This window comes from Patagioenas fasciata, chromosome 5 (genome assembly GCF_037038585.1).
Source record: "Patagioenas fasciata isolate bPatFas1 chromosome 5, bPatFas1.hap1, whole genome shotgun sequence".
Classification (NCBI taxonomy): Eukaryota; Metazoa; Chordata; class Aves; order Columbiformes; family Columbidae; genus Patagioenas; species Patagioenas fasciata.
The window spans coordinates 31220017-31241392 of NC_092524.1; the positions used below are offsets into that span (position 1 = coordinate 31220017).

At 39.6% G+C, this 21376-nt stretch overlaps 1 protein-coding gene across 1 annotated transcript; it reads right to left on the minus strand.

Annotated features, from left to right (window-relative positions):
- Positions 1-6727: 6727 nt before the first annotated feature.
- Positions 6728-21039, minus strand: LOC136101745 (cytosolic phospholipase A2 epsilon-like). Its single transcript, XM_065838132.2, has 16 exons — positions 20893-21039; positions 20412-20454; positions 19588-19651; positions 18842-19008; positions 18629-18721; positions 18195-18232; positions 16944-17079; positions 15383-15519; positions 13577-13799; positions 12302-12416; positions 12019-12156; positions 11406-11513; positions 10781-10972; positions 10139-10305; positions 9099-9279; positions 6728-7998 (listed from the first exon to the last, which is right to left on the minus strand). Exons 1-16 carry the CDS (start codon positions 20955-20957, stop codon positions 7760-7762), a joined length of 2106 nt encoding a protein of 701 aa, XP_065694204.2. The 5' UTR covers positions 20958-21039; the 3' UTR covers positions 6728-7759.
- Positions 21040-21376: the final 337 nt, after the last annotated feature.

Below are 21376 nucleotides of genomic sequence, written 5' to 3' on the forward strand. Positions count from 1 at the left end.
TAGAGTTGAGCCTAGCTACTGCTGTAAAAGGTAAAAAAAAAAAGTCTCTAGAAATGCATGAGCAACAAAAGGAGGGCGAAGTAGAATCTCCATCCTCTGACGGATGCTGAGGCAAACACAGTGACAGATGATGAGGGGAAGGCTGAGGTACTAAATGCCTCCTTTGACTCAGTCTTTAACGGTAAGACCAGTTGTCCTCCAGGTTCCCAGCCCTCTGAACCAGAAGACAGGGATGGGGAGCAGAATGAAGCCCCAATAAACCAAGGGTAAATGGTGAGTGAAATGCTACACCACTTAGACATGCACAAGTCTATAGGGCCACATGGGATCAAGCCAGCGATTCTGAGGGAGCTGGCTGATCACCCTGAGTGCCATCATGCAGCACATACAGGACAACAAAGCGATCAGACCTGGTCAGCACTGATATGTGATGGCAGATCCTGCTTAACTAAACTGATCTCCTTCTGTGACAAGGTGACCCACTTAGTGGATGAGGGAAAAGTCCTGGATTTTGTGTATTTAGACTTCAGTAAAGCCTTTGGCACTGTTTCCCACAGCATTCTCCTGGAGAAGCTGGCAGCTCATGGCCTGGATGGGTGTGCTCTGTGATGGATAAAGAACTTGCTGCATGGCCATGCGCCAAGAGTTGTGGTGAATGGAGTCGAATTCAATTGGTGGCTGGTCATGAGTGGTGCTCCCCAGAGCTCAGTATTGGGGCCAGTTCTGTTTAATCAATGGTTTAGACAAGGAGTTTAAGTGCATCCTCAGTAAGTTTGCAGAATACACCAAGTTGGATGGAAACGTTGACCTGCTGCAGGGTTGGAAGGCCACACAGAGGGATCCGGACCAGCTGGATCATTGGGCTGAAGCCAGTTGTACGAGGTTCAACAAGGCAAAGTGCCAGGTCCTGCATTTGGGTCACAACAACCCCAGGCAGTGCTACAGGTTCAGGGAAGAGTGGCTGGAAAGCTGCCTGGTGGAAAAGGACCTGGGGGTGTTGATTGACGGCTAGCTGAACATGAGCCAGCAGTGTGCTCAGGTGGCCAAAAAGGGCAACAGCATCCTGGCTTGTATCAGAAATAGTGTGGCCAGCAGGACCAGGGAAGTGATCGTCCCCCTGTACTCAACACTGGTGAGACTGCACCTCGAATCCTGTATTCAGTTTTGGGCCCCTCACTACAAGAAAGACATTGAGGTGCTGGAGGAAGTTGAGAGAAGGGCAACAAAGCTGATGAAGGGTCTGGAGCACAAGTCCTGTGAGGAGCAGCTGAGGGAAGTGGGGCTGTTTAGCCTGGAGAAAAGGAGGCTGAGGGGAGATCTTATTGCTGTCTACAACCACGTGAAAGGAGGTTGTAGCATGGAGGGTGTTGGTCTCTTCTTTCAGGTTACAAGCGAAAGGACAAGAGGAAATGGCCTCAAGTTGCACCAGGGAAGGTTTAGATTGGATATTAGAAAAAATTTCTTCACTGAAAGGGTTGTCGGGCATTGGAACAGGCTGTCCAGGGAAGTGGCTGAGTCACTGTCCCATAAGGTATTTAAAAGACACATAGATTAGGTTCTTAGGAACATGGTTTAATGCCAGTGTAGGTTAATGGTTGGACTCGACCTTGATTCTATGATTCTTGTCCAAGTCACATAAGAGGGCTTTGGAATATAGTATTTGTAAAAGCTTTGTGCAAGTTGGGAATTACTCTCTCAACAGGTTTCCATTCATGCAGTAAGTTCATTATAAAAATAAGTGCATATCACCCAGAACAGTAAGTCTTTGTCATCACTAAGAAAATATTAGCTGTTGATGACTTTTTCACTGGTGTCTACAACGAGTAGACAATCTGCTTCAAAATAAATCATGATGCTGTAGTTTGTACCAGTGGCATTTTAGAGGTAGAAATACACCCCTAGGATCACTATTTCAAAAAGAGTACTACAATAAAGGTTAAGTATCTTGTTGTTTTCTTTGCAGTTTTCCTTAGTTCTTCCACCATTCAGGAAGAAATTCAAAGATAACTACCAAGCATGCAGTAAGTAAATTCATGGGTGAAGTTATCCAAAGAGCTATATATTAGCTCTTTTCAGCAATCACATTTGCAGAGTAAATATTTTTATACCAGTAGTGTACCTCATATACATGCTACTTATACTCTTTGCTTTTTGAAGACTAGAGAGACTGTTACTGATGAGGGAACACATGATAGCCTCTTTAAAGCTCTGAGCAATAACAAGGAAAGTAAGAGGAAAGACCCAGTTTTCCTCTGCTGTTCACCTACTTTGTAGTGTGCATCTACATGCACATGATTTTCTGTCTGTGTCTTAATTAAAGCAAAGTGGAGCAAATATAAATATCTTGCTGTTCAGAGGCAGCCAAAATTCATTTAAACTACCCCATTGCAAGCACTAGTTTCCCCAACATGATATTCAGATAATTGTATATCTAAGTGCCATACATTGCAGCTAGCAATAATAGCTGTATCTAATATCCCACAATTACCTTATATAGTGCTTTATCATGTTCTGATAATCTAGGACTTGAGAAATATATGACTAATGGGGGATTTCATATTATTGCAAGAGAAGAGTATCCTTGTGCCACCTTTGGGATGACAACAGGAGCTGGTCATCATTTAAACATCTTGAACATAACAAGAATTAAAAATACACAGCTTAAAAAGGGGTTAAAAAACATGCTAAAGGTGTTATAAAATGACAGTCAGACATCCTATTGGGACAGAAATACTCAGAATTAACAAATAAACCAAATTACCAAATAAATATAGTGTCAGATCTAAAGTTGAGGATTTTACCTGGCTATAGCCTTTCAGTTTCTTTGTTTTCCTTTTTCTTTAAAAAAAAAAAAAAAAATTCTATAAGCTACAAAATCTACACAGACCTCATCCTGCTGATCTAACAAGAGACCAAGCAGTCCAAGTCAAATTCCAGTTACACAATGGACCTAAGCTCAATAATCTCTGCACACAAGAAGATTTACCATGGTTGAAAAGTGTCACTTCCTTCCCCGTGGCATCAGATTTCAGTCTCTGAAAAATTCAGCTTTAGCTCAGTACTTTTTGGCCTGCCACTAATTTAAAGCAACTGTCTGGTATTAAACTAACTAACAAAACAAAACACACAACTAACTTTCACATTAACACAATTGCATTTTATTCTCATGTTTATACATACAACGTATTCAATAGACCTGTCCTTTAATACTCTACAAAATCTTTTATGTTTTACGTCACAGAAGGTCCAAAAAAAATCACATAAGATGCAAAAAAGGACTTCTTGAGAAAGCATTCTTGGAGAAGAGTGTGACAGAGCAGGTGAGGGCCACAGAAACTATGCCTTCAGTGTCCATGGTTTCCTCTTCCATCAGGTGGGAAGCCTAGGATCTGTATGCTACACTGTACACAAGTCTACAGAGATGTCTAACTGTAAAGGAGAGATGTGAAGGCTGCCATTTCACTAAAAGGAAATCAGTTGTCAGGATGACTGTGATTTTTCAGTGTCATGGGCTGAAATCTGAGTTAAAAATACATAGAATCACAAGTGTGTCTTAATGGAGGAGAGAGAAAAGCTGCACTAAATGTGTGAAAACCTTATTTTGGGGAGACATTAGCTGAAAAGAGAATTTTGCAAAGGATATAATCTTTGAGACAAACCTATTAAAAATATCAGTGACAAAATAATTTGTTCAATATCATTTCTAAAAAAATCATTTTGCATTAAAAATTGGGGGAAAAAAAATTGCAAATGTTTGACTTTTTTCCAAGTCAAAATATTTAGATCTTCTAGTACTGTGTGGCCTTTTCTTCCATCTCTAACCAAAACAGCCTGCTGAAACAAATTCACAAAAATGTTTCAAATCCTCTAAAGGTGACAAGGGGGAGGTTAGAGAAGAAAATGAAAATTTTTGTATCATCCATTTGTAAGCAGGAAAGACCTTAAGTCTGAATGTGAAATTAAATTCCTAAGAATGAAAGGTACAAAATCAATCACTGGAGAGATCACGTTAGCAGAGTGGGGCACGGTGGATTTTATTTTTGCTTAAGGCACTATTCTGATTATGACACACATGAAAGAGGGCTACTGCCTTCAAAATACTATTAGGAAACTTGATTAAAAATGATCCCACATGCCTCTGACACGTTTTGGATAGATAAAGATCTCATTCCTCCTACTCACTCACTGGAAGAAATTTGGCAGATTTGCCATCCAAAAATAATCGGTAAAATATTGGCCCAGCTGCTCCCTGTATACACAGTTCTGCCTTTGGTTTTGTTGCAACAGAATTTCCAATACTTGTTTCAAAAAAGCAGTAGCACGCAACCTTTATCGCTGACTCTCCTTGTGCTCTGTAGAGCAGAGCACCCAGCAGCATCTCTCTTCATCTTTGCAGGAACAGCCCGGGGTTGTCTGACCTTTCCAGATTCATTCAACACTTCAGAAATTGTTTACGCAGCTTTTTCCCTTTCCTAACCTCATCAGACCACAGGTGTGAGGAATACCAGCACCAGACCATGTCAGCTAATTAGCCAGTAATTCCCTGGCCATAAATGTGGCAATACACAGTCTAGGACCTTTACAGGGAAATGTACAGCCAATTTGAATCTGAACCAATTCCCAGAATATCAGGAAGTCACCTCATGTCACCAGCTAATTAAGTGGGTAACTTCATCTATAGTCAGCCTGAGACATGTTTGAGTCCTAACACAGGCTGTAAAGATTCACAACTAATTGCTTACGGGATCATGCTATTATATTTAGCAGAGCTCATGTGACAGGTCACAAATGGGTATTTCCAAAAAAAGAAATTGTCGTTGACCTACCTGGGTTTTAAATAGAACAATTACACTGATTCTGAATCACTTTGAAAAATTCAGCTGAGACATCACTGAGCATCAGCTCCTTCCTTTAAAGATAGCACCAGTAATTCTGAACTTCTGCTCCTCTTTTTATTTTTGACTCATAGCTGGCAAGCCACTTGAGAAAAAAAAAAAAAAAAAGCAAAACCAAAAACAACACCTCTCTTCTCCAGTCCTTTTACACTGCCTTTCACCATCACATCACAGAGAAGATTCTGAGGTATTGCTGCAATGCAAACAACAACATGAACCAGTTTTAAAAGGACAGGAAAAGAAGCCCTTCCTTCCCCAGACAGAAAGCAAATGAGTCCATCATAGAGAAAACTCAAAAGCCACCAAGGTAAGATCACCGAGCTTGACAAGCCCAGGGACAGCATCAGCCGCAAGGGCAATACTGGATCCTTGGAGCCAGGTTCCAACTCAAACACCAATATTTGTCTGACTTTCCTTCAAATCAAAATATTGAGCTACTTAAGATTTGGGCAGCCTGAAATTGTTCAGTGGCTTGCTCAACAGGCCCAGATTTCTTAAAATTGACTTCCTTTCCTCAGCTCATTGTAAGCCATCCTAATTTTCTGGTTCTACTGCCAAAAGCACACATCATCACCACACCTTGGGTGAGTAAAGCTCAGGGCCCAGTGCCAACTATTGCAACTACCAGAAAACAGTTGGTGAAATACATCAGGCACAAACTACGCTGCCTCTGTTACATTTTCCTGGAGGTGTAAAGATTATTCTTGAAAAAATCTTTGAAATACTTTAAAAAAGATACTTAGCAAAGAAATTTTAATCAAATTTTTAAAACCCTATTTCATTATTGTTTAAATATAAACTTATGAACAAAGTTGTACTGTCAAATTGTCATCTTCTTTCTTTGCCCCCAAAAAACTACCGCCACCTTACTGGTGAGATATAACATCAACTTATGCTAACCAAGGGCAACAAAAGATTAAAAACTGCCTTTCTGGTTAAGAGGACATAGTTGAAAATGCAAGTTTTACAAGTAACTGAGGAAGAAAAGAGTTGTATTTGACCACCTTAGATCCATGAAAAAGAGTTGCAAGTTTACTGCTAACAATTTCCTCTTATGAAGGGAGACTATATTGGTCTGACTCATATTGCAGCAAAGCTTGACAGGAGACATCTCCTAGTGTTACCTCCTGTTAATTGAATTGATGCATAGAAAAAAAAAAGTCTTAGAGGTAACAAAGTATGATGTTATCTCCTGCTTAATAAACAGAGATCTGTAAGACTGGATGACAGAGACCCATTACCTTCTGACCATGGCACATGAGAGGGAGACACAAGGTGCCACACTCCGAGGGCAATGTGGGCATACTGCCAGCATGCAGACGAATGCACTTTCTGATTTTTTTTGTACTCACACCAGTGTAATTAATGGAATGAGTGCAAAGGGGAACAGGAGAAAAAAAAAAACTGATGGAAATATAGATATACTGCTAGCCAGGTGCTGGCCAAATGCTGCGTTCTGTGTTGCTGAATAAATACCTTGGTATTTACAAGTACCAGTATTTGGACTTGTAAACCTCTTATCATCCCAGCCATCCACATCCACACAGAGTTTCCTTCCAATTTTGTTCTTCCAGTGTTGAAGTGGCAGCTTTTCTTTTATCCCTCCTCAAAAGTCATTAGCAAAGGCCACGGATGCCTCCCCTCAATATTTGATTTCTTGGTGTCAGCAGCAAGCAGCATATTTCCCCTGATCAACTTAGTAGCTTAGCTGACCTGAGTCCATACAACTTAAAAAAATAACATACTTCAATGATTGCATCTCTACGACTTTTATTTTTGTTAAGATTATACATACATACTTAATATTTGAATGGTAGCTATTACACTGTATCTATATTGATATATACAAGAGAAAACAAGATCTAAGAATGGCCAGTTCAATGTATTTTCTTGAAAAAGACATTTATCTAAAACAAGTATTAAAATCTCATGAACACTGTATTTTGAATGGCACTAGGAATAAAACTATAGCAGCAGCTACACACTGTCCATCATAATGTTGCAGAAGCCAAAGGAGTTGATGTCACAAGTTTTGTTGCCATCATGAACATCTGTGAGCTCACAGTAGATTAATAAATGAAGACATGGTTATGGCCAAAGGCTAGGCTGTTAAACTGTTTTTCCAAACACACTAAGTGTGGGATTCAAAACCTTAAGCGCTATCTTCAGCTTCAAGGTCTGCTTGGTAGGCAACAGTTCAGAGGGAAGTTCAGCAAAAATGGATGCAACCAGATGATATTTATCAGACAGCTGACAGAAAAATCAGCCTATTATATGGTGATCACTGTGGGGTGATCCATCAACAATGAAAACTCAGTGCAATGACAGCCAAACAGGTAAGTCCACTGAAGGTTAGACTTTGACCTAATAGATGAATACTGAGAAAACGGACGATGTCATGTGCAGTTCTTCAATTATTAGACTTCCTTTTCCAAGTGTAAGAATTTTTGGTGTCTGGTTGACTCCTTACTGTCATGAGCAGAGATCAGCAAACAAGGTGAGGCTTTGCTTAATCTCTGCTTTAAAGACCACATACTACCAAGATTTGCACCCAAATCTGGCATGAACATTTGTGAGGTTGAAATCTCATTCTTATATGGCTGTAAACGCAGATAGGTCCCTATAGTTCTATGACTGCCTTTCCATTCCCTAAAACAGTGGAGAGAATATTTAAAAGTAATCATGATTTGCCAATGACTTTAATGTGATAACCAGCATTAGACTTGAATAAAATACTTTTTTTTTTTTTTTTTAACCAGCTAACGTGTGTTTATTCTGTACGGATTCATGTTCTCTGAGTATCTGTTAATCCATTACCAAAACATTTGTATTTCTCCTTCTGATAAGATTTGTCAAAACATACTTTAAGAAAGTTTTGATGACTGAGGTGCTGAACAGTTTTTAAATCGTTTCCTTCGTTCCACAGCGGTTCGCAAAGCCTGAAGAATTAAATCTTTATTATTCAGGATGTTGTAGTTGCACAGGTTCAGCAACTTGTTGAAATTCTCTTCAGTATATGTAAGCAGACCAGTACCATAGGGAGCAATAGGGTTGGACACATCTACTCTTCCCTGCTTCATCTCTGTGTGACTACGCTCCACATCTGAAGTAAAAACAGCAAAGTTCAACACAGCAATGTTACTGAGGGGGAGGACTTCTACCAGATAATGTAAAATACACAATAACAGTCACAAGAAACTGAATTCCCTCAGGAAAATGGTTCAAGATTTAATTACTGTATAGATAATACACCTGCTGCACTAATAAAATCCAGTACTTTGCTGCTTGACTACAGTCACAGCTGATTCAGAATTGACTGGCAGAACACATTTTCTGTACAAAATGCTTTACCCTCTAAATTCAAGTTTTACACGAGAATATCTCGCTTTTGCAGATCTGGAATTTTGTATTTTTTAACTTTTCCATGGGGTACTGCAATCAGATCTTCTTATCTACCAACTGGTAGCAAATTACACTAAGAAGCTCCTGAATTGGGAATTCTCCCTCTCAGGTGGCTGGGATTTTAAGCACATGCAGTAGGACAGATAGGATGATGATGAACTACATGAGGTCTTTTCCAACAAGCTCATACAGTTCAGTTTTTGAGGAAGGCTTCCTAGATCCAAGAATTCCATATTAATTTAGTATGGACACCATACCAAACTGGCAACAAGAAAATTAAAGTTGGTACATGCAAAAGTATCTGTAAACTGAAACTGAATTTGACAAGTAATTTTTCTGGTGTTCTATTGCTGAACTAGAGTAAATAACCCAGCAACTTTTTGAAAATGACAGATATCAGAGCAGCTTGTTATCCCGGCAAATCCTTTCCTCATTATATGTTTTCAGCACCTTCTATTCTCAGTTTTTTTCATGTGAACGTACAAGAGGATCTGGCTTTATTAACAAAGTAAACACAGTATCTCATTACAAGACCATTAAGTGACAGTGTTAGTTACCAGTGGATGTAATTTATTAGCTGCCTCCTGTCCCAGATGCCAGATAATGGGGTTTGCCTCAAGCTACAGCTATTCATGCATTTGATTTTGACACTCTTAAATTCAATCTCTGATTAGTGGAGAATATGATGACTTAGCCAACTGAGAAGCTTGACAGCCTCTTGTTTCAGAAAAGGGATTGATTCAATATGATAAACTGGATGTGACAGCCTCAAAAAATGATTGGTTAATGCTGTTGACTTACTCGGTGCCTTGTATTTTTTGAAGGTATCACACACCAGTGGGAAATAGACCAAGACTGGTGCCTCTGAGCTGTCCTCAAACACATAGCATTCCTTCAGGTGTTCCCGGTCCTCCTGGCTCATCTCCGTGCTAGGGAATGGGATCCTCTGCTCCAAACAATACTCTGAGAACATGTCCAGTGGCTGGTTCAACAGAGGAGAGTTGCAACACAAAGATAGATTGAAATAAGGTTATCAAGCCCCATAACTGATATTTTGCTCTGCTAGGCAATCTGAGATTGATTTATATGTTTACAAATAAGGCTAACTATGGACTAGAACAAGCATACCCTCTTGATTTTAACCTATCCTGGGTAACAGAAATTTGGCTGATTTGCTGACACTGTACATTTTTAAACCAAGATTATGGTTTTCTGAATTACATGTGAAATTGAGATCATTGTTATGATTTAGTGGAAATAGTAAAGGATTTGTATAAGGAAATTTTGATTACACGTGATATCTCAGATCAATGGTTCTTGTATGTTTGCATTCACTACCTCTAACAATCAATGTCTTCATGTCCTCCTACAAATCAATTACATACATTTCAATCACATACACCCATCAATGATTCTTCAAGCACAGTAAAACGAAAACCTGACTGAAACTTATGCAAACACCAAGAGTCAAACCTAAAAGAAAAACTTCAAATTTTCATTCAAAAATAGTAAAAATATGTTTTAACTAATTACATTGTAAAAGTTAGTTAACTAACTATTGAGGAACTTGATACCACAATGACAAATCTGCACAGATACACAGAATAGGTAATCTTCTATGTGTCTGTGTGTGTCCCCAGAAAGCTACTGAAAACAGCCCTCCTGAAGACAGTGACATTATGGTCACAATGTTGAACAGTATCCATGATATGATCATTTAACTTAAAAAAACACAGACTATTTTGGGGGAGTTAGGGGGGAAGAAGAGGAGAAATGTGGAAAGAGAAGAAATTCAGCTGCTGGAATCATACAGATAAAGAATCAGTATTTCAAAACATCACCAGAGTCTGTGATCCTCCGCTGTAATTTAAATGCAAAATGACATCCACTTTCCTTTCTGGCCTCAGAATGGGTGGGCAGCTGGTATTGATGAAGAAAGCTGTATCTACCAGCTTGAGGTAATCACCTGTTTCATTCAGCTGGTTGGGAGAAGAATCAAGCACAGTGTCTGAAAGTCAAAATCATCTATTATCAATTAATTACTGTAGGAGTAAGTCCATTTTTTTCCAAATTAGCACAACAAGGATAGAAACAAAAGACAGCCCATACTGATACTTGTCTTTGACACAAAGCCCACAGTTAAATATTTGTCTTTGACAAGTATCTCAATTCTGAAATCAGTAAGATCTGCATTTTCAGCTGGTGTAAATTTGTGGCTATTTAGCTTCAGTAGGAGCTGTAAGTCATTCTTGTGTGGCATTCCTAAGAAGAGTATTCAAGCAAGTCTGCTGCGGATTCTCCAAGACAGAAACAAGACCAGCAGTAAATCATCTGGGCATCAGCAAAACCAATTCCACAGACATATTAATCAAATAGTATTAATCAAAATTTGCCTTTATGCTAAAACTTATCAAATATTTGTCCTCAGCAAGTTTCAAAGTTCAAATCACTTTCAAAGGTGCATCTAAAAAATTAACTATTACCTTTCCACATGCAAAATCTCTCATTCTCTAAATACTTGTTATGTAGCTGCAAGCCCTTGAGGAAATTATGGTAAGTTGAAACCACAGGTCGTCCAGTCATCATTTCTCGAAGAGCATTGGAAAGGAAACCTTTGGGAATGGATAAGGAAGTTGTCTGCTCATGAGGCTTCTTGGGCAGAGCAGGGTGTTCCTCTGTAGGAAAAATGAGAAGAGGGTATATGTTCGTGTTTGTTTAGAATGCTTCTCTAATACTAACAAGGAAAGAGGGACTGAGCAGCCAAACCACCATCTGTGATGGAGTACATGCACTGTCTTGCAGATGGTTCTGGGCAGAGTTGGGTTTCAGTGTCACAGCATCACCTTGTTGTTCCACATCTGGCCTCTCCCTCCCCAAAGGACTCATGGTAACCTTGTGACTAACAAAACTCCCCAGGGATATGACACCGTGAGCAGCACAATGTTATTTCTTGTTTTCCAACAAAACTATTTCTCTTCTGTTTTACCTTCATTCACAAAGGCTTGCTGTCCTCTAACCCAGAAACAAGACACAAAACCTTTATCAAATTTCACATTTCAGAGAGGTGTGAAGACGAGATGCAAGTGAAAAATAATTAAAAAAACTAACCAATGTCATTTGCAGTGTCTCGGGTCCATCTGTGCCAGAAGTCTTCTGAATGACCAGAGAGGTAGACAGCATCCATAAAACTCTGGGAAAATATATTACTCCATGTTCCTTGAAAGTTAAAAAAGAAAAAAAAAAAAATAGCATACTTAATGCTACTTTGAATTTCTAGAGCACAGCTAGGTCAACCTATTTGGATTCAATCTCCAGTCATTTAAATTTGTATTGTTTAAGTTATAAAATATTATGAATTTTAGTATGAATATCAAATCCCATGCCATTCGACATAACGTCTTGCTTATGACTAGGCAATTTTAGAAACTTGGCTGTTTAAAAAGGTCAGACTGTGATTTTAGATATTTCAAAAGATCAGTCCTAATGTGTGTGTTCTGGTTTGGTCTCACCTAAGTAGTTCAACAAATCAATTACATTTATCTCAGGAATTTGCTTCCTCTTTTGTAACTTCTGGCTGGTTCATTTGAGATTTAAATTTCATCAGATACATTATCTGTGGTACTAGCATTGCTACTGGCAGACCAGTAGTTATTAGATGTGAATTCTGTGTAGCCAACTATTTGGTTATGAAAGTGAGTTTTTTTCCAAGGTACTAAATCACCTTCCAAGAAGCAGATGCGAGACTCTGGGATCTTCTTCATCAGGTGACCCATGAAGAACTCACTTCCAAAATCCTCTGAATGAACAAAGGCTCCATATTTCAGGAAACCCACCTCATAAGGTGTGAACTCCACCCACTCTGCAAATGAGGCATCAAGAAGGACTTATTGCAGCCACCTGAACACAGCTAAAAGTAACAGCTTAGAGAATCAAAAGCTGGGCAGGAATCTCAACAGCTGAAAGAGACTGTGAGGATTTCTATGATTGTGTATAATAAACATTACCTTTAAAATCCAAAGTGCTAAAGTCATCCTTGACATTGAGGGACAGATATATGGGCAGAGGATTCTGCCCCTGATTTACTGCCAGTTGCTGATCAGAGAGTTTGTGAGTACTTTCCTATTTATAAAGAACAGAAGTCATTGTAAAAGATGAACATGATGCATGGACTAAATACAGTATCTAAGCATGGACTATCAATGAAACATCTCCTAAAGCTCAGAAGATTTTGTTCCGTGTACTTTGGTTGTTCGACCACACAAATATGTTCATGTGTTCTCTGTCATCAATCTTGACAAATTATTATCACTAACGCTTCCAGAAATTTTGGAATAGGGGATAGAACAAAAATGTGAGAAATTTGTTTGTGCAGCCACTAGGATATGACTTGCTTTAAAGAAGGATAAAGATATTCTGTGACTCTGTGACTTAGCTAACTTGAAGGTGCTGTAGATCAAAGTCAACCAAGGCCCATTTTATGCAATACAGTATCACAGAACGGTTGAGGTTGGAAGGGACCTCTGGAGATCATCTAGTCCAACCCACCTGCTTAAAGCAGGTTCACCCAGACCAGATCGCACAGACAGGTTTTGAATGTTTCTAGAGAAGGAGACTCCACAACCTCTCTGGGCAGCCTGTTCCAGTGTTCTGTTACCCTCGAAGTAAAGAAGTTTTTCCTCAAATTCAGTTGGAACCTCCTGTGCTTCAGTTTGTGCCCATTGCCCCTTATCCTATCATTGGGCACCACTGAAAAGAGTCTGGTCCCATCCTCTTGATGTCCACCCTTTAGATATTTATAAGCATTGATAAGGTGCCCTGTCTCAGCCTTCTCTTCTCCAGGCTGAACAGACACAGCTCTCTCAGCCTGTCCTCATAAGAAAGATGCTCCAGATCCCTAATCATCTTCATAGTCTGTTGCTGGACTCCCTCCAGTAGTTCCTTGACTTTCTTAATACAGCTTTTTTTGTTGCTATGGCTATATATTGCTACGCCTGACCTTAGGTCTATCAGAGCCACCTCTCCTCTGTATGTTACTAGAATGCTCATTTGATCTCAAATTAAAGACGGCAAATCAGTTTTATTAACACTTTGACTCTTTAGATGCTCAGACATTTCCCCTAGATGCTTATATTTTAGGTTTATCATGTTATTTTTCTTCTAAAAAGCCAAAACAAAGACAAATATCTCAGAAGTTTTGACAGCCTTTCCTGTATCTGAATCCAGAAATTCAGACATGAAAAGTTAGAAATTCTCTGGAATGGGAGATGGATCTGTAATACCTGTTCATGTAGCATGCTCTCAATGAAGAGTCCCCAGAAATCTGCAAAGGACAGCTTGTGCCCCTCTTCCTTCCTTTCACATAGCTCCTCCTCATAGTATTTCATACGATCCAATGAGAAACACTGCAGCTTGCTCTTGGTCACATTTCTCCTGATATCACAAATTGGGTCTCTGAGATCCTTCTGTGACCAGTTTGCATCTTCATATAACTTTGCCATGGTCCTGGTAAAAAGACACATCGTGTGGTTTGTCACTGGTACATGAAAACTCATGGGATTATATCACATATAAGCATTTTGTTTCAGGTTACACGAGGCTCTCACCCTCCAACTTTTACCTTGGACGACCAGTTCAAAGGTCTGGCAGAATTTAGACTATACAATGATATTTTTTCCTGTAGGGAAACATTCAGAATAATCCTAGTTTGTTTCTGCTCAGAATCAAGAGAGTAATAAAGGAACATCCATAACTAAAGTTTTTACTAGAATTACCCTTTGATTGTCCAGGTTCCAGCCACAGTTTCTGTTTGAGGCCAGTTCCCTCAGCTGTTTTAGAAGCTGTGAGAAGCATTAAGCAGGAGTTTAGCAGCAAACATTGCTCTGGATAAATGCAAGAGCTCCCCTCCTGGGGCATGCAGCAGACAAGTCACCTCAGACCCTTGGCACACACAGGGCCATTCTGCTTGAGATTCCAGTTTCCAGAGTTCAGGTAGATTCGAGTCATCCCTTTTCATCCCCACCCTGCTGGTTCTAGTTCTGCCTCATATCTCTTTTCAGAGCTGCCCTCCAGAAGCAAAACATTGTAAAGCCCTAGCCCCCTGCAAGTCATGCAAGAAAGTCAACATTGTGTGTGTGACACTCTGTGTTTCTCAGGGCTTTTTGTTTAAATTCTCCCTTTCGGAGCTGCATTAAGAGTTAAGTCCAACAAATGTATTACAAGATGATTTCTGAAGTGTTACTCACAATTAGATAACCCAAGAGATATACAAATGAAGAGAAAAAAATATTTCCCTACTTTCATTTCCTCATTGCTCTCAAGCATGCTTGGGAGTCAGGTCTGTGTCCTTTCAGAGATTCAGTTCCCCATGTCTCCAGCTGCATTGTTTCAGGCAGCATCTTCTCTGCCTCATGATTAACATCGGATTTGTCTACACTGGCAATCAAAAGGTTTACTTCTCCCCCCAGAAAGTAATCCCCATTTCTGACATTACCAAGAAAATGCCAGCTTTTTGGCCTATCAGGTCCTGTTTAGTCACTCATTCATAGCCATGAAGGACTTTTCATTCAAAAGGAAACACTGGAGCACCTGCATCCCCTAATTAACATAAAAATCATTTCTGCCAGGTAACTCTGGAAAAGGAAAAATGGAACCAAGTCATACAGATTTTTCATCAAAAAATACATATTTCCCCTCCGTTCTCTGTGTCAGGCACCAAGTTAATGACAGAAACAAGTCCAGCCTCCAGGGGAACTTGAAACTTATGACATGGCAGAAAGGCATATGTCTGAGTCACTGAACAGCTGCGGGTGGGTTTGTCAACTATGCTGAAGTGCAGGGAGATACTGGTAAGCCAGCCTGACTTGTGCTCTTTTCATTTCTGTGCAGTTATAGAATTTGTCTCTTATAGCTAGAGGAGATAAGGGCTACCAGACTGTGTGATGTCATGAAATGGGTGAGCAGCAAAAGGAAGCCCAAGGCTTGAGTCTCAGCACCACGCTGAGTAAAATAAGCTAGCAAGGCAATATACTTCACCAGGTTATCAGTCTGCTAACACAAACATCAAGCACAAGCCCATCTCTCCTTACCATGTTGTGGCAGATAAACCACTGATGTATGAGACACAGTCCAAAACACCTAACTCCTGGAGACCCAGAAGACTGCCAAACAGAGATGTCACAGACCGTATTCCCCCTCCTGTGGTCATGACTGCTACCACTGGCACCTGCTCAACACATAAAGGTACAGAGTTGTTCATTACCAGATGAAATAGGGAAGTGATGGGTATGCAGAAAAAGTGACAGGAACACCCTGATTCATGTAGGTTTGGACTCAATTCACTCTCATCATGGCAGTGCTTAGGTGTGTGTTTGGGTTGGATAAACTCTAGTGGAACTTAACATATGCTGAAAGCATCTTCCAGATTGGTGATGCTTTGGTAAATCAGAAGCTGTAAGCATGGCTCCTGTATGACATGATCTGTCCTCAGATTTACAAAGAGTATTTTCTGGATGTTTTTCATTATTCCTCGCTTCTTTCCCTCAAAACACACTTTAAAATCCTGAGTAAAACTGAGTTCAGAAGAGCAGAGCAAAAGCTGTCTGCATAATTCTATTTTTCTTCTAAATTTAAATACAACAATTACTGTTCTCCAGGCAGATGCTGCCAAGCTTTATAGATTCATTTTAACATTCTCTTTGTCACCTAGATTACCTCCCCCTTCCCTGACATCAACACCATATGCAATTTGGTCTTTTCTCAGGGATACAGCAATTCTGTTAGCCATCCTCCCTTTGGCCCATAGGTAGCCCTTAACAAAAATTGAGACAACATGTTTATTCAGTTTTAGGAACATATCTTGCCATTACCTTTAATCTCGTCTTCATTGCATTTTACCATCTACTTTGGGAGTTTCGTTTTTTAATTAATGGAACGCTTTATTCTCATTTAATAATAACAAGGCATATTCTACTTGTTTTTTAAGTTTATGAGAACTTTGTTGACAAATGCTGTCCTGCACACAGCATCATGAAATGGGTGTGCTGGGAGGCAAACACAGCAGTGGAGGAAATCCCATACAGGCATATTGTCCCAGTTGCAGAGGGGTGTCTCCTTGACTCTTGCTCCAAGCACCACAGCTCCATAGGATATTACTGTCCTCCAGTAACAAAACAGCTGCCTTTGAGTCCAGGGATCCCCAGGAGAGGAGAAAGCAAGAGGTAACACATTTAAAAACACACAAGACAGATGCTGTTGCACCAGTGTGCTCAGGGACAATCACAGCCTTCCCCTCTAAGCCTTGTGCAGCAGAGGAGGAGAGAGTTGTCAACTGAGGAGAAATGGTCTCTGTCCCAGCAACCAAATTTCATCAGCTTGGTTGTACAGACATCCATCTCAACTAATACATCCTTTGGGTGCCCCTGAGTGAGACTGGAGGTTGGCAGAGAATAAAGGAGCTATAAGTGACCTCCTGACAGTTCCTCTTTTATCCTCTTTGCCAAAAGTTCTTGGATATGGTTTTAGGTGCAAGTGACAGTCTGGTCTAGAAGATGTGGAAGAGCTGTATGGGTAGTCATGCAAGTACATCACATCCACTTTGTTCAAAGTGAGATAGAATACCTTAAGTTCTCAAGATGCTGTCCCACATACCTCATCCTCCTCCAGATCTTCATCTAGCTGAAGAACATTTTTCAGAGCAGCTGCAACCACCTTCTTCCTTTTACAGATGAAATCCTGCTCCTCTGCGCATAGATCAAACCCCAACCGCAAATCTAAATTCTTGCAACTAGAGCATAAGAACAGAATGAGATACGTTACCTTCAAGTAATTTCTAGAGCTACAGCTTGAGACATCAAGCGAAAACAGTAACAAGAATAAACCAGTTTAAAGAAAGGTTACTTCCTGGCACAGGAAGGTTCCTCTATGCAAATGAAAGAAGGTATATGGACATTGCAGGTCCTGAATTTCTGCCTTCATGTGGAGATTTTAGACCAGAATCATGTCCTGAACTATTTCATGCAATCATGAGGAAGTTAAAATGAATCAAATTCCCTGCTGATTAAAATCAAGAAACATAAGGGAATTCAAGCTGTTTCACACTGAGCTCTGAGATTTGGACACCTCTTCATGTTCTCTTCCTCCATGTATGTTTCCTGAATAATAGGGTGGGCCTAAGAAGTTACATAAAATTAACACACTTTAGGCAAAATGAAACCCTAACCTGATCCTAATACCTTGTAAGGCTTATCTTTGCTCAGAACTTGTGCTATAAATACTTGAATCAGAAGATGCCTCTTAAGTGGATCCCGTCATATCTGTACATTATTATGAACATCACCATGTGCATCATTAGTTCTATAACTTACATTCTCACAGGGCTACTGTTTCAGGGTTTTTTCAACCGAAAGATTATTTTGTCCCTTTTGTGACTCATATTTACTCTTCAGTAAAACCTCTGATTATCATCTCAGTCTGCAAATTAGTGCTTGCAATGTAGCTTACTATTCAGTGGGGGGTAATGTTGCCCTTTGGAAAATCACTGCAAGCAAGCTAATTACTGTCCACTTGTTTAATTGAAATACAGCCTGCAGAGGACCAATAAAATGGTAATTAACAATATAAGAAACATGTTAGAAATGTGTTACATGTTGAAAACATTGTGAATGGTTATACTTCATGACTACCTACCATTTATTCTCTGCTGAACTCCTACTAACCAGTTCAAAAGCGTGTATCATTTTATTAACTCTTTCCCATATTTTAGTCTTCTTTAACCAGTTACAACCTTTATTTCTGGTTTTGAAATTAGCTGTAACTTCCTTCCATCTTCCATCTAAAGATGATACTATGAAAGGATAAGAGATGGCCTAAATAATAATTTAAAAGAAATAAAAGATTTACCCATTTTCTTCCTTCACAGACACCTCATAAGATTCACCCTGAGAATCAAGAATGAAAATATCATAAATTTTAAATAGAACTGAAAGTTTGCAAAAGCAAGTTTATAGTATTAGCAATTATTCAGATATATAGTCTAGTGATAAATCTTTGGTCTATTCTCCAGCCTTCTGCACACACACACCACTAGATCCTGCTTTTAAAATATTTCTAAAGTAATCAGCAATTCTGCCTATACTACTTTTTCGCTGAATATCTATCTACATCTATCTATCTATCTATCTATCTATCTATCTATCTATCTATCTATCTTTACTTTCAAGCGTATGCAGACCTGAGCATGCATATACTATAACAGTAAATAGTTAATAACAGACCAGATATCACATATATATAGCTTGTTGAAATAATTCCAAATGCTGTCAAAGGTTACTCACTCTCATCACTGTCACTTCCTTTCCCAAGTCCAGAGGAGGCAGAGGCACAGCCAGGGGATTAGTTACATCCATGTTTCTACTAGTTGAGCCATGCTGAATTAAAGTGGGAAAAAAATTGTTATAACGGGTAAAATTTATTAGACAAAGGCTAATTTATCCAGCTTCTCTCAGAAGTTACTTTAGCTGTAATCACCACTCATAAGGAAAACATACACCACAGAAAAAATGCTCCTTTGGCAGACTCATGTGCAGTCTGGGTTGACTGTGCTTGATGTAGTGGAACTTGGTGGTTTTGCTGCCTCCCTGGCTGCAACAAGGATCTATGCAAACATCCTGGGTTTCTTCATAGGATCCTTTCACTGCAAACGTGAAGTCTCTTCCTAAGAACAAGGGGCAAACCACAGAGAAATGTTAACTGCATCTAGTCCTGAAAAATAACAAATAAAAATGTCTCAAATAAAATTTCAGTCTCAGTGCAGTCAACATTAATTTGGGCCACAGTGTTTTTTCTCTCCCATAATCAGTGTGAGCAAGAAACAGATGGAATGAGTAGCAAAACACCAGGGAAGCATTGCAGCTTCTCCCCTGCTGAGTGTTGGAGAGCATGTGTTGGACCAGCATTCACAGCCCCAAGTTACCACCATTGTCTTTCCACTCCTGATAGTTGTGTCTCCCCTCTTTTACTTTCTGTTCTCATCACAGGTATTTCTGTTCCATCACACTGCAGTGATGTTTCTGAGTCTCCCAGCCACCTCCACAGTTTCCCTTAAGCTACATAGTCATGCCATCTCCAGAGGATTCTCACTATTAGTAAGTAGATTATTCAGTAAATGCCTCAATCCTCAAGCAACTCTGATGCAAATGGAGGATGCTAAAATGGATCAAGTCTTTATCTAGATGCAGCTGCACCTTCTATAGCACAAAAAACTGTGACAAACTATTTAAATCAATAGCCTTACTTGTGTAAGGAGTCTTCATTTTTGTACCATCCACCTTTACTTCCAAACAGGAAACTTCACGAGACTGGAAGAGATAAGCAATAAAATACTGGTCATGGAAACAGTTCAGGATCCTCAACAAGCATCTAAGGGTCCTGTAAAGATACAGTCTTGGCCACGATATCCTGTGAATATGAGGAAATTGCAGAGACTGATTCTCAGCTTGTGTAAATCATGCAAACAATACTGTGGTCAATAGAGCTAAGATAGCTGGGCATCTGTCCCATTATATTTAAATATCATTAAATCCTCAACAGTTAACATAATAAATTTTTCTCACCATGTAAACCATGCATTAACTTTTGTCTACAGAAGAGTGAGCTGAAGGGCACCTACAACTCTGCAGAACAACTGAACACATGGGCCTGTACTTTCATACCTTTGGGATGAAGCTGAAACTTCCCAAGAGATTACTTTATAGGAGGAAGTAGCAGCACAGGGGCATCGTACGGTACTTTGGAATGGTGTGAAAAGAGCTTTCAGCTCCAAGGTAGACATTTGGTAAGAAACTCTGCACTGACGTTGGATTCACTCCCTTCCCAAGTTTCCTTGTTACTGACATTTCATTAGTGAGCAGCTCACCACCATTGTGGCAGAGCTCTGGTCCAGGTCTCTCCCAACACAGGATGTACCACAAACATGACTAAATTCAAAAAAGTACAACCACACCAGTACTTTAGCTGAAAAAGAGTAAGGTCTGTGCCTAAAGGCATAGTTCTTCCAACTACATCTCTCAGTTCTTTCCTACTGTAAGAACATAAGTATAAAAAATATAGAACAATTACCACTAGTACGCCATTAGTAATGATGTTTTCAGATACACCTGGACTGAAAAGCAAAAAGAAAAAGGCTTATTTAGGGGTTTATGAACAATAATAATTTAAATGCAAATAGATCTCTGAGCTCAGTTTTTCTAGCTTTCAAGTGCCATTAGCACTTCCATCTTTCACCAGAGTTTCACACTTGCTACCAGGCCACAGTCCCATAGATCCTAGAGATGCTCCCTGTTTCTTACCTCCTCTGATCAGCATCATCTGTCTTTAGGCTGAATTACAAAATAACACCCACCCTCAGCTATGACTAGTGAGACTGTCACTCAAGGAGGCATTTCACCAGATTCAGGAGAGAAAAGCAACCACAGGGAAGATGCTGAGATGGAATGTCTGAGCACAGGTACATGGAGCAACTTCTCCCATTTTGCATTATCACACTCTAAAATGTGAAAGTTTCTGATGAGAAATTCTGTAACATTTAGGCTTTACTCACATGTTTTCCAGTAGAAATTCCACTTCTAGTTCTTCTTGTTTCTGAAAATAAGATTTATTTCTCATTTAAGGAAAATGAACGAATAAATTTTTTACTTTGCTAGAGCTCTGATTGTTTTGTACAACCCTCCCTTGCAAGGTTTTGCTATACCCATACTCTCTGCATCATAATGTAAATGGATAGAGCCTTCTTTGGCCACCCTTTTGTTTCAAATCTCTCCACTGCTCTACTGTTTACACACCAACTGTCCGTGGAACAGGGGGTGAAGGTCCCATTAGTCATTTATTAGCAGGATAAGACATGGGTCAATGAATACTGAGGAAGGGAAGTGAATGATGTAGGAGAACATACTTGAGAATAAATGTAGCCAGGTGGTGAGTATGTCTGGGTTAAAACAAAAGAATCCACAGGGAATAGTTACTAAACATTTAAAAAAAAAAAAAAAAAGTGAGAGAAGACACTAACTTGGGAAATGAAAATTGCC

Bases quoted from the DNA above. Each gene is read 5' to 3' on its own strand.
- LOC136101745 (XM_065838132.2), bottom strand. From the start codon at position 20,957: ATGAGAAATAAATCTTATTTTCAGAAACAAGAAGAACTAGAAGTGGAA. The intron at 15,520-16,943 runs GTATGTGGGACA...TGTGTTGAGCAG, and splicing joins AAGATCTGGAGGAGGATGAG to GTGCCAGTGGTAGCAGTCAT. The intron at 9,280-10,138 runs GTGATGTTTTGA...CTGTTGAACCAG, and splicing joins GCGGAGGATCACAGACTCTG to CCACTGGACATGTTCTCAGA.